General features: G+C 41.4%; 1 protein-coding gene across 1 annotated transcript; it reads left to right on the forward strand.

The window, feature by feature from the left end:
- The first annotated feature begins 7,463 nt into the window (after nt 1-7,463).
- Nucleotides 7,464-10,230, forward strand: LOC143848761 (flavonol synthase 1-like). Its single transcript, XM_077357802.1, has 3 exons — nt 7,464-8,154; nt 8,898-9,225; nt 9,706-10,230. Exons 1-3 carry the CDS (start codon nt 7,688-7,690, stop codon nt 9,916-9,918), a joined length of 1,008 nt encoding a protein of 335 aa, XP_077213917.1. The 5' UTR covers nt 7,464-7,687; the 3' UTR covers nt 9,919-10,230.
- The last annotated feature ends 1,794 nt before the right edge of the window (nt 10,231-12,024 follow it).

Here is a 12,024-nt window from a genome sequence, read left to right on the forward strand (position 1 = left end):
GACCCTACTGTTATTTAAAACCTAATTTTTAAGGGGAGATAATATTTTCACCCCCCCTTCATTGATCATGCGCCCCCGTCCCCCACCACACGCCCTGCCAAACGGGAATCCATTTTGTCGACAGAAAAAAAAAAAACGTATGGAGCCACGTCCACACTAAAACGAAGGGAGCTCAAATTCCCATAAAGCAATAAATAAATCTCGAAAATTGTAAAATCATAAGTCACTGCCAAATGAAAAGGACATTCAATCATGCTGTGGCTGTTCTTTACTGAAAAAGTGAGGATGTATACTTCCCTAGACACTTACCAGTAGGGTTGCAACTTGGGTCGGGTTTTACCCGGCCCGCATCTACTCGGCCCGAAAAAGGCATGGGTCGGGTTCAAAATGGTCGGGCCTCGGGTAGGGCCGGGTTTAAGTTTTGAAAGCCCATATGATTCTCAGGAAGGGCCGGGTTCAAAGCGAAAAAACCCGACCCACATTCCTTGCCCGCTTTTTCGTTTTTTAAAGTTAATAAACATTTATTTCCAATCTTGTCCTCAAATTCCACCCACGTCATGTTAATGTTTTGGTTGTTCTTCCCACCTCTTCAACTTGATTGGGTTACTTTCGCCATTTCCTTGCATTTCCTACCCGTACATATCTGTCAAAAAAATCATACTAGCTGTCAGCTCTCAACAGTGCTAGCTGTCGCTCTCATACTTCACCTTTTTCTCAAAGAACTTGCTACCTGTTGCTCTCCTCGTTGTCTACCTTTACCCCAAAATTATGTTTGTCGGCTTAAAATTCCTCCTTCTAAGGTAGTGCATTGTTCCAGAACCCAACTTCCCTTCATGAAGCACCATCTCCTCACAAGTCACATCCCTTCCACATACATGAAGTGTAAATATTGATTAAGAGGATAAAAAAAGCTACGAGGGTTAGAGAAGATGATCAAAAACTCTTTCTTTTCTTTTGTTTTCTCTGAAATTGGTCTTTTTATTTTTCTTCGACATGTTTTTTAAATTTTAATGTTTGAGTACATAAGCACCATCGCACATGTCTCAATTCACATTTTAGCATTTCTTTTACTAAAGCAATTTTTGAAGTTGATGATTGAGTGTTTGAGGTGCTTTCCGCTCCCATTTGTATAAATCCACGGTTGGTGGCCTTCTCATTCCCATTCATGGAGAAAATGACATTTACAAGCATGGTAAAGGCGATAATGTAAAAAAACCCGACCTGGCCCGACCCGACCCGAAAAACTATATCGGGTAGGGCCGGGTTTAAGAATCATGGGTTTTCCAAAAAAAACCCGACCCGCCCGACCCGAGTTGCAACCCTACTTACCAGTACCATCTACTACAATGTATTTCTTGAATTTACGTGAGCATTACTCTTTTACCAGTAACCCCTTTGCTGATATCTAACATCTATCTCTATAAGAAATTATTTGAGGGTAATTACAGAAATGATTTGACGGGCACAACCGATTGGAGGACTAGGATCAACCTATGGAAATGATTTTACGGGCACAATCGATTGATGTTGTGTTCCTTCACATGGGCGGTTTGGATCAACCTATAACCCTCTATGGATCGGAGGGTTCAGATCAACCTATGAAAATTATTTTTGGGGCACAACCTATGTAGGCAGTGGCCCATCTAATGGACCGTTTGGATCATCCTATGGTACGGGTCATACCGTACATATTAATAAAGTGAGGAGTGCGATCATCAAAATACGGTGAGTAGTGTCATTATAAAATATAGTAGTGAGGACATCGTTGTTAGTGAGGACATCATTATAAAATATGGTAGTGAGGACATCAAAATATGGTAGCGCTATATATAATTTGAAACCATCGTTGTTACTTGGATGTTCTCACGCGGGTCGGGTTCAACCTGAATTTGGGTTGGGTCGAGTTAAGCTTTTTCGCAAATTGGGTTGGGTTGGATTGGGAAAAATCAACTTGAATTGGAAACCTAGTCGGGTCGGGTTGGGCTGTCGGGCAACCCGACCCGAAACCCGAATTTGGGTTCCATCCGAAGAAGTTCTGTATATGTGTTTTTATTTCTCAACATTGAAATAGTCTCCACAGTCCACAATGGACGGTTTGGATAATCTATGGTGCGGACCATACCGTACTTTAATAAAGTGAGAAGTGTGATCATCAAAATATAGTAGTGCGAATAACATTTCCCTTTGTTAATTGTTAGTCCCTATTTGGTTTAGATTTTGAGAACCGATTGTGAGTTAAAAGCTGATTATTGGTGAGTCACTATTGGTTCTCAAAATTCAAAACAATCCGGCTTGAGTTGAATTGGTCAACAATTGGTACCATATCAAATCAGGTCAACCAGACCCAACCCAACCCAAATTGGAAATCGGGTTGGGTCGGGTTGAGGAAATTGCAAATCGGGTTGGGTCGGGTTGAACCCAGTCGGGTTGGGAATTAGGTTGGGTCGGGTTAGGTTGGAAAATATGGGTTAATCAGGTTGGGTCGGGTTAGGTTGGAAAATATGGGTTCCTCGGGTTGGGTCGGGTTGAGACCCAAGTTACACCCCTAACGATGACGAAAAAACTACTTTTCCTTATTCACTATGTGCGGGTCAAATTACGGAAAGTTTGATATTACGAATGCATGACACCTGTAAAAATATTGACGAATTCTTGGCACCTTAAGAGGAACATCAATTATCGAAACCTCTATAGATTGGAGGGCTAGGATCAGCCTATGGAAATTATTTTACGGGCACAACCTATTTATGTTGTGTCCCATCACATGGACGGTTTAGATCAACCTATGATGTGGTCTGTACAATTCTTTGTCTGCCCGTGCATCGCACGGGGTTTTTTGCTAGTTATATGGTGAGAACTTATATGATGCCTTGGTTTTTGAACAAATGAAAAGTAAAAAACGGGGCTTCTCTTGGGTTAAAAATCAAGGGAGAGATGGTTCTCTCTCTCCGCCCTTTAGATTTTCATGGTTGGGTATCATATAATTTCTCATATATGGGAAGCCTTCTGTTTTTTTTGTATTTTGAGAACTGATTATGTGTCCAAAATTGATTATTGGACCCAAAATTAAATGTAAATTTGAGTCCACTAATCAGTTTTGAACTCCATTCTCAAAATCCAAAACAAACAGGGCTATATGTAATTGGAAAACTTGGGTGGCCCTAGGGTTATTTTAAACATTATAAATGTAAATGTTTCATTAAATATTAAATATTAATACATAACTATAAAATGCCTTAGGGATAGATTTCTTTATGGATGGCATGAAGAACAGAGCGGTTCGTAATTAATTTCGTCTTGTATTTCCTTAATTAGTTTGTCCATCTCGTGCAGGTAGTTTTGTGTTTGTTTGTCTTCTTTAATAAAAGAATCACCATTTAAAAAAAAAAAAAACACAAAGCGGTTCCTAATATTTTGAAAGTGCAAATTATGTGACAGCCATTTTTATTATTCAAAACAAGCTCAGTTAAACTCAATATTTATCAATCTTTAAAGGGCACGTATTTGGCAACCATGAAAAAAATATTTCATGAAATATTTGTGGGAGAGAGATATATTTGAGGAGGTGATGAGAAGAGCATGACTTAGATTTAAAGAGAAATTTCTCTTTCTCTGTTTTCCAAACTTATCATATACTCTCCCCAACCATCTCTACCAGTCTTTGCATTGTTTGGTTGCTTGAAGTTGGGTGGGAGATTAGTAGAAGAAGTGGTCAAAGAGGAGAAGACAAGAATGGAAGATTGGGAGAAGAAATGGGGAACATTGGTACGGTGGTGTTTGCAGGGGCGGAGCTAGGAATTTACAGTTGGGGGGGCCGGATTAATTTACACTTGTCTGCATTGGTCATTGGGGGGGGGGGGGGGGGCATGGTCACTAAACTAGCTTGCCATGCATGTATAGACATGCACCATATAAAGGAATTTTGCAAGTCATGGGGGGGCCATGGCCCCCCTCAAGCTATATGTGCCTCTGCCCTTGGGTGTTTGGTAACGTTGCGCGGTAATCCGCAAGAAGATTAGTGGAAGATGTAGGGTGCCATTACCCAAATCAAGGTGGAAGAGAGAGAGAGAAAGGGAGAAAAGATAATAAGACAAGAACTTGAGATCTTTCCCTCAAATTCCACCAAAATTTGAAGAGAAGATTATGGGGGAACATCTCCGCCACATAGGTGTCACCTAAGATAAAAAGCAATAATGATGTCTAAAAGTTTTCTAGTGGTGAGATGTCTAAATAACAACCAAACATACTTTGGAGAGATCTTTGGAAGATTTCAAGCATTTGATTTACTCCTACAATCCCTCCAAAATGAGCAACCAAACAGAGCAGGTAAACAAACATTCCATAAATTTTATTTTCCATGAAAGTCTAACATGTCCTAAGTCCCTGATTGCCTTCGTTTTTTTAGGTCACAGGAAGATGCTCTTTTGAAAGGTGGTGTGAGTTTGTTATAAGGTATTTAATACGGTGTGGGACATCTCGAAAAATCTTATACTTTAAATGAAATCCCAATTAATACAACCTTTCTTAGGACTGAAGTACTATGAACAGTTATTGTTGGAGTAATATCACGTGAGTTGTCGTATGAAGGGACCATATAGTTTCATAACATCGGCATATTTAAAATATCACAATACATGTGAACCTTAAATATTGAAAAAAAAAACTTGTCGTATATCATCGTGTTTTATTTATAGCTGTATTTAAAAAGGAGTTTGTATATGATGCCCGACCGTCAAAGTAACAAGGGCTGCTCGGCCATCAAAAGGTGTTTTGACAAGATGAAAAATCAAGAGCTAGGCGGTTTGCCACCTAGCCCTTGCAGATTTGACGGTCGGCCATCATATAATTTCTCTTTAAAAAGATTGCCAACATATAGTCAATTATGCGTGGTAGCCAATATATCATATGCTTTAACTAGCTTTGAAAGGCGGTTGATAGCTTTTTGATAATTGGAACAGATGGTGAGCCTATGTGGCTGCTCTCTCATGCAACACCCAGCCGCAAAATGCCTTTATGCAGAAGTCCCCAGCAAATCCCTATATATGGCTCACTTTGCACCCAATTTTGTCTTATTCATTTAATTCATATGTGCTGGCTGCTCTCATGCAATAGCTAGGCGCGAAATGCCTTTCTATGAAAGTCCCTACCAAATCCCCACACATAATAGAACGGCATTTTGTATGTGTGTGTGGATTTGCTAGGGACACCTTCGGGCACCTGATAAAAAAGACTGATCGAGAAAAGTTTCATTCTACGGTTCGGAGTGGTTCGGGCGCCTAAGGGTTCCCTTCAGACGTCCGAAAGGACCCTTCAGACCTCCGAACCACAAGTTTTGGGTTTTGTTTTGGGGGGTCCGGGTGACCCACCCTCTACTCGGTTGCCCGAATTCCCCTCGGTAAATATTCATGGGTACTGATTATTCTGATTCGTATGCTTTGATCTGACCCAAAATCTGGATCGACTTAGTGAAACCATTTGGGATACGCTTCCAAAGTCTGATATTAAAGTTGGAAATTATATTAAAGTCTGGTCGAAGTTCGGTTTGCGAAAAATATCAAATCTCTAGATCGAGGTGAGTAATAAGGGTTACTTTAGGTGAGTTGTTTCCAAACCCCTTTATATACCTACCTATCTTGAATTGTATTGATTACTGGAATTTCAGTATGCAAGCAATTTGAATCGCTCATGCCCAGTTATTGATCCCTAGAACCTACTTGTCTTTGTAACTTGGTAATCAGTATTCCACATACTAAGGGCATACCCCTCTCTTGCTTCGAATAACCAATTATTGCATTGATTCATGTACCCTCAGTTCATTCTAAATTTATTTGACTATTGCAATACCTTATGATTGGCACCTCTTGTAAGGGTTAGATTTGAATTGGACGTTAGCTCACTGTGCTTTACATTTCAGATCCTGAGGCATACTTCCTGCGTTGGATTGGTGATCCGAGCTAGTTCATGATTACGATTTCGTTTTTAGTGAGTATTAACTTTAGATGATGAAAAGACTACAGTTGATCATTTTGTTAACAAGGATGGGAGTGAGATGATGAATTTTAATTTATCCTTTATGGTGATTGGATTTTAGTTTTGAAATAAAGATTAGTATGGATATGATGTGTTATCTGCTTAGCCTTGCATGTTTGTAGAGTTCACTTTGCAGGTATGTGGGGCTGTTATGTACCAAGCCATGGTGATGGTTCAAGGGTATACAATAAAAACACAAAAGAGAGAACAATGAAGATAAAACAGAAAATTTTTAAAAATAAAAAAACCAGCTAATTTCCTTCTTACTCTAAGTAATAGAGTAAGAAATGTCAGCTTAGATGAGTTAATTGAACGAGACAAAATCTGCTGAAAAGTGAGCCTGCTGTTGAGAATAGTCAGATCAGAGCGTCGGATTATTGGATTATCTTGGTGCAGATTAATCAAGTTGGTTGGATATTAGAATAAGATCAAATCTTCTAAGATTTGATTTTATTTGATTGTTGGATTGAGTGGGTTAGATTAAGTATTTGGATTAGATTTGGCAAGTGAATTAGATTAGGATAATCTCTTTTTATTATGAGCTTTCTTTGTTTATCCCTTAAGTCTCTATATAAGCACTATTGGGGTTCATTGTAATACATTTAAGTTTAGTGAAATCTTCTTTAATTTTACAGTGATTGCTCTCTCATGCAACAAGGCATTTCGCAAGTGGGCTGTTGCATGAGAGAGCAGCCACATTGGCACTAATTTTTTCTTATTCATTTTACTATTCCGAGGTGGCTGCTCTCTCATGCAACAGCCCGCCCGGGAAATGCCTTATGGCGATGGTCCCTAGCAAATCCCATGCACGTTTGACAAATGCCATTTTACGGCTCTTCTTTTTCAAGAGAAAAGAGCCACGTTATAGCTGAATTGGTGTCATTAATGTAATGTGTACGACGTTCATATGAGCCACACACTTCTTCGGTGCAAAAGACAAGCTAAATAACTACTTTTTGTGAAAGATATTGAATGAATGATACAGAGTAGTTAGGATGAGTAATGTGCATCGAAGTTAGGATGAGTAATGTGCATCGAATGAAGCACACCCTTGTTATTGGGATTTTGCAAGGGCACCCTTGAATTTAGCATTCCTCAAGAAGAGTGCTAATTAATATGAAGGATGCCTTTGCAAAAGCCCTGTCACAAGGATACGTCCAAAAGCCCTGCAACAAGGACCACTCCCCGCACATTCGACCACATAACCCTTTCAACGACATTAAAATTGTTCTTGTGTGATGTGCATCCAATGGGGCACCCTTGCTTGGGGTTTTGCAATGTTTAACATTTCAACAAAGATATGAACGACCAAGATCATCCAATGATCGAGCAAGCCACATAGTTTGCTCCTGTTTAATCTTAGTCCACTCACTACTTTTAATCACCCTTTTATAAAATATCCGTGTTCTAATATCAACCCCAAACCCTTTACTACAAAACGTAAGGCATTCTCGCAGCTGTCCCCCAGCAAACTTTCATTCCTCCTGCACCATCCGCTAAACCAGCCAAGCTACATCAGGAAAAAAAAAAAAAAAAAACAACATCTATAAAGCCTTCTACTTATGGACCATCTTTCTCAAAGAAACTCCTCACATTTCTTTTAGAATTGGTTCCCTACAAGGCCCTCGTTTTACCTCTAGCTCCTCTACAAACATCAATGGGGTCCGAAAGAGTCCAGTCCATTGCTTCTACGTGCGTCTTCGAACAAGAAATCCCGTCCGAGTTCATCCGTTCGGATCGCGAACGGCCCGACATAACGACTTTCCATGGTCCCATTCCTGAGATCCCAACCGTCGATCTTAGCAACCCCGATCGAAAGCATGTCGATCGAGAGATCATGAATGCAGCCGAGCAATGGGGTATTTTTCAAATCATAAACCATGGTATACCCATTGATGTCATAAAAAAGTTACAAATGGTGGGGAAAGAGTTCTTCGAGCTCCCTCCAGAAGAGAAGGAAGTTTACGCCATGAAGCCCGAGTCCGGGAGCATGGAGGGTTATGGTACAAAACTACAGAAGGAAGTGGAAGGGAAGAGGGCATGGGTGGACTACTTGTTTCACAATATATGGCCACCTTCCCTGATCAATTACAGTGTCTGGCCAAAGAACCCCCCTTCTTACAGGTACGTATCGGGCTCACGTTAGAATCATCCTAGGAGGCCATGCTAACATGCATCGCCAAAGGCGCGGGTGCAACTTGGGTCAATTTTTGGAATTCGTGTTGAGATTTTGCCATAAAATAGGGCCGCGTTTGGGTTAAGCGCGGTGATGGGTCGATTTTTGGAATTCAGGTTGAGATTTTGCCATAAAATAGGGCCGGGTTTGGGTTAAGCACGGTGATATTTCCACCGTTCATGTCAAATCACATTATAGGGGGCGCATACGTACTGCGGGGGTGAAAATATCATCTCCCTTAGGTTAATTCCAATTCATTTTTTAGCAAAAGCTCAACCCAACCTGATCCAAGTTGCACACTAAGGGCACGTTTGGATACCATGAATTTTTCATGATAAACAGGTGTCCCCAAGTTGTAAGAGAGGGGTTGAAAGGGTGAAGTGGCTAAAAATCGGGAAACAAAATACAAGAAGCTAGCATCTCATCACCCGAGACACTAGTTTCCTGTTTTTTTGTTTTCTGATTTTGAGCAAAAGAGCCCTCTTCTCCACTTAGAGGTACCGACTTATCATGAAAACAACTTCATGGTAGCTAAACGAACCCCAAGTTAAATATGGTTGATTTTGGGGGATTTGGAATGAGAATTTACATTACAAAAGTAGCGTCAGGTTCGGATTGTATTCTATTCAATTTTTAAGCAAAGCTTTCTTCTAATACCTTATACATCTTTTGTATTATTTCTCTTATGCAGGGAGGCTAACCAAGAGTACACACAGTGCATGGTGGGTTTGATAGACACTATATTGACTAGCCTTTCTCTAGGGCTAGGCCTCGATGGTCCGGTGCTAAAAGAAGCCGTGGGTGGTGAAAATCTAGAGCTTCTCTTGAAGATAAACTACTACCCGCCGTGCCCTCGGCCTGATCTGGCGTTAGGGGTGGTGGCCCACACAGACATGTCTGCAATCACCATTCTCGTGCCCAACGATGTCCCCGGACTCCAGGTCTTCAAGGATGACAAATGGTTTGATGCCAAATACATCCCCAACGCCATCATCATCCACATCGGAGATCAGATCGAGGTCAATTTCTCATCAATTCCTTGTGTTGTTTCTACATGTAACATCTGCATGATCTAGACCATTCAGTCCGTGGGCTCAGCTGTTTTGCTGAATATTTTCTTAATCGTCCATCATGAGCCATCCATCAAGTAGTTAATTAGAACTATCTGATGACAATAATTTTATCTGTATGGCTTCTGATTAGTGGGTAAACCGGACGAAGGGTCTGGATCATGCTAACGAATCATAGGTGGGCCAACCCCAATTAAGATGGGCACACCACTATTAAAAAATTTCACCATCGTTTAATACAGAAAGCCCAATTGAAAATCTGGCACCATACCAATCAAATGATCATATTCATCTTTTAGTTTGAAATTTTTACCATGGCCCATGTACATGAAAGGGTAATTCAAAAGGAATATACTTATAAGTTGAAGTTACTTATAATTTGGATACATTACAAATGATTTGAGTATTTTGTGGTCCAACTTTTTGCAGATATTAAGCAATGGAAAGTACAAGAGCATATTACACAGGACTACTGTGAACAAGGAGAAGACAAGGATGTCATGGCCAGTGTTTTGTTCGCCGCCGGGAGACACTGTTATCGGCCCCCTCCCGCAACTCGTTAGTGATGATAATCCCGCTAAATTTAAGAGCAAGATGTACAAGGATTACCAGCACTGTAAGCTTAATAAGCTTCCCCAGTAGAGGGGAAATGAGGTGGCTCTCTTAATTTCCCTTAGGTAGTAAGCTTCCTCACTAAGCTTCATGTGTGGAAGGACATTTAAGCTTTAATAAGCTTCCCCATTAGAGGAACATGTGGTTGTACTCTTAGGCCATGTCTGGCAAAGATGGTTTTTTATTTTTTTTTCATGGATTTTTAGCTTACCAAGTGTTGAGTGAGTGCTAGGGAGAGTGGAAAACCAAAATTCCATAGAAAAATCTTTCATGGCTTCCAAACATGTCCTTAGTCTTCCTAGATAGTAAGTTTTAAGTGTGAAAAGGAAGTGTTTAAAGGGACGAACCCGTGTGTCGATGTGTAAAATTGTCATCTCATGCATCAATTCTCTCTACTCGTAAAAATCTGATTAGAGTCTTTGCATGTAGTGTTAAAAATTCCAACGGGCAATTCTTAAATAAAAAGGAAAATAACGTGAATGCAATAACTTGCTTCTTTACCGGGGCCGGCCCTTTCTTTCCCTATGAGCTGAAGTAGAGACGTATACTTGTGATCTTGAAAACAAGAAAAATAAATAAAAAAATGTAAAGAGTGCCTTAATTGCAAGGGAAGGGCTGGGCGTTCAGGATCAATGATAAGGCAGACAGGTCCCATAATGGGACACATATGTGCAATCGAGACCGTACTTTTCTCTTAAGACAAAGAACTACAAAAGCCAAGGTTTCATTTTGCTTCTTATTACGTGATTTGACGTCAAAAAGCATTAAAGTTGCCAAATTGTAAAAAAAAATTAAAAAAATCAGGTTTATCAGGGGGGCGCTTGGTACTGGGGGGGGGGGGTGGTGGAAAATATCATCTGAAAAAGTCCAATGTCGTTAGATCATTTACTAATGTCGGCACCTAGGTACCTTGTACCCTATTTTGAGCAACACCATGGGAAAAAAGACATGTAGAAAGTGAGACAGCGAGAGATGCAGAGAGAGAGAGAGAGAGAGAGAGAGAGAGAGAGAGGCCTTCATAAAAAAACACGTCACCCATATAATATTCATTTATAATGGGACCGAAAAAGGGCGCTGATTATTCCCCCTCCTGTAGGCTATCACCCCACCCCACCCCCCCCCCCCTCACGGCTGGTTAACGTTTTCCCATCATTTGACCGGTCTCTCTCTCCCCCCCCCCCCCCCCACCCCCACACACATCTCTCCCCCCCCCCCCCCCCCCCCCACCCCCACACACAACTAGACCTGGCAAACTTGACCCGTGCCCGTGGGTCGACCCGACCTACCCGCAAATTTGCGGGCACGGGTCTGAGTTTTAGTGACCCGTCAAAACTTAACCCGCGGGTGATCCAACCCGCAAAAAACAGGTCGGGTCGGGTCAACCCGCGGGCACCTGCGAAAAAAGACGGGGGTATTTGATTGGATGGAGGCATGGCAAGGAGGAGAAGACGGAGATAGAGGAGGCAGACCATGAACGGCTTAGGGAGAGACGCGTGGGAGAGAGAGTGAGGGAGAAGGACACGTAATGGCTCTTCTTAGAGAGAGAGAGAGAGAGAGAGGCGGTGGAGACTATGCGTGGAGACAGAGAGAGACGCGTGGAGCATGCTTAAATCCGAATTTCCAAACAAATTAAAAAATCCCTTACTTTCCTCTATATGAGAGAGAGAGAGAGAGGGAGGCTGTGGAGACTGAATGTGAAGGGTTGCCCACGACTCCCATAATTGCGATTTTAGAAAGCTATCACGGCTACTTAAATTAGTAATTAATTCGGTATTTAATTCTGAAAAGCTGTGGGTGTGACACGTGGCATATAGATAGATTGTGCCCAAATTTATAAAATAGAATTCGGTCGAAGCACGGCATTAACCTGGCAAACGGGTGGGTCGGGCCGGTCAACCCGCGGGTGATGCGGGTGCGGGTCCACGGGTCGGGTGAGAAAATGACCTGCATTTTGGCGAGTCAAAATTTACGTGACCCGCGCGGCCCGTGGGTGGGCCGGGTCAACCCGCGGGTCACCCGCAGATTGACCCGCAGATATGGGATTGTAATAATTATTTTGATTTGACAGCCTCTATTTTTCCCGTAATTGTCATAACCTCCGATATGTGATTTGGTATTTTTTTCGTAATTTTAAAA

The sequence above is a fragment of the Tasmannia lanceolata genome, unplaced genomic scaffold (genome assembly GCF_043159265.1).
Source record: "Tasmannia lanceolata isolate RefF3 unplaced genomic scaffold, GAP_Taslan_0.1 ptg000016l, whole genome shotgun sequence".
Lineage (NCBI taxonomy): Eukaryota > Viridiplantae > Streptophyta > Magnoliopsida > Canellales > Winteraceae > Tasmannia > Tasmannia lanceolata.

Excerpts from the sequence above, each read along its gene's own strand:
- LOC143848761 (XM_077357802.1), top strand. The coding sequence starts at position 7,688 with ATGGGGTCCGAAAGAGTCCAGTCCATTGCTTCTACGTGCGTCTTCGAA. Across the intron at positions 8,155-8,897 it reads AAGAACCCCCCTTCTTACAG|GGAGGCTAACCAAGAGTACA; the intron begins GTACGTATCGGG and ends TCTCTTATGCAG. Across the intron at positions 9,226-9,705 it reads ACATCGGAGATCAGATCGAG|ATATTAAGCAATGGAAAGTA; the intron begins GTCAATTTCTCA and ends AACTTTTTGCAG.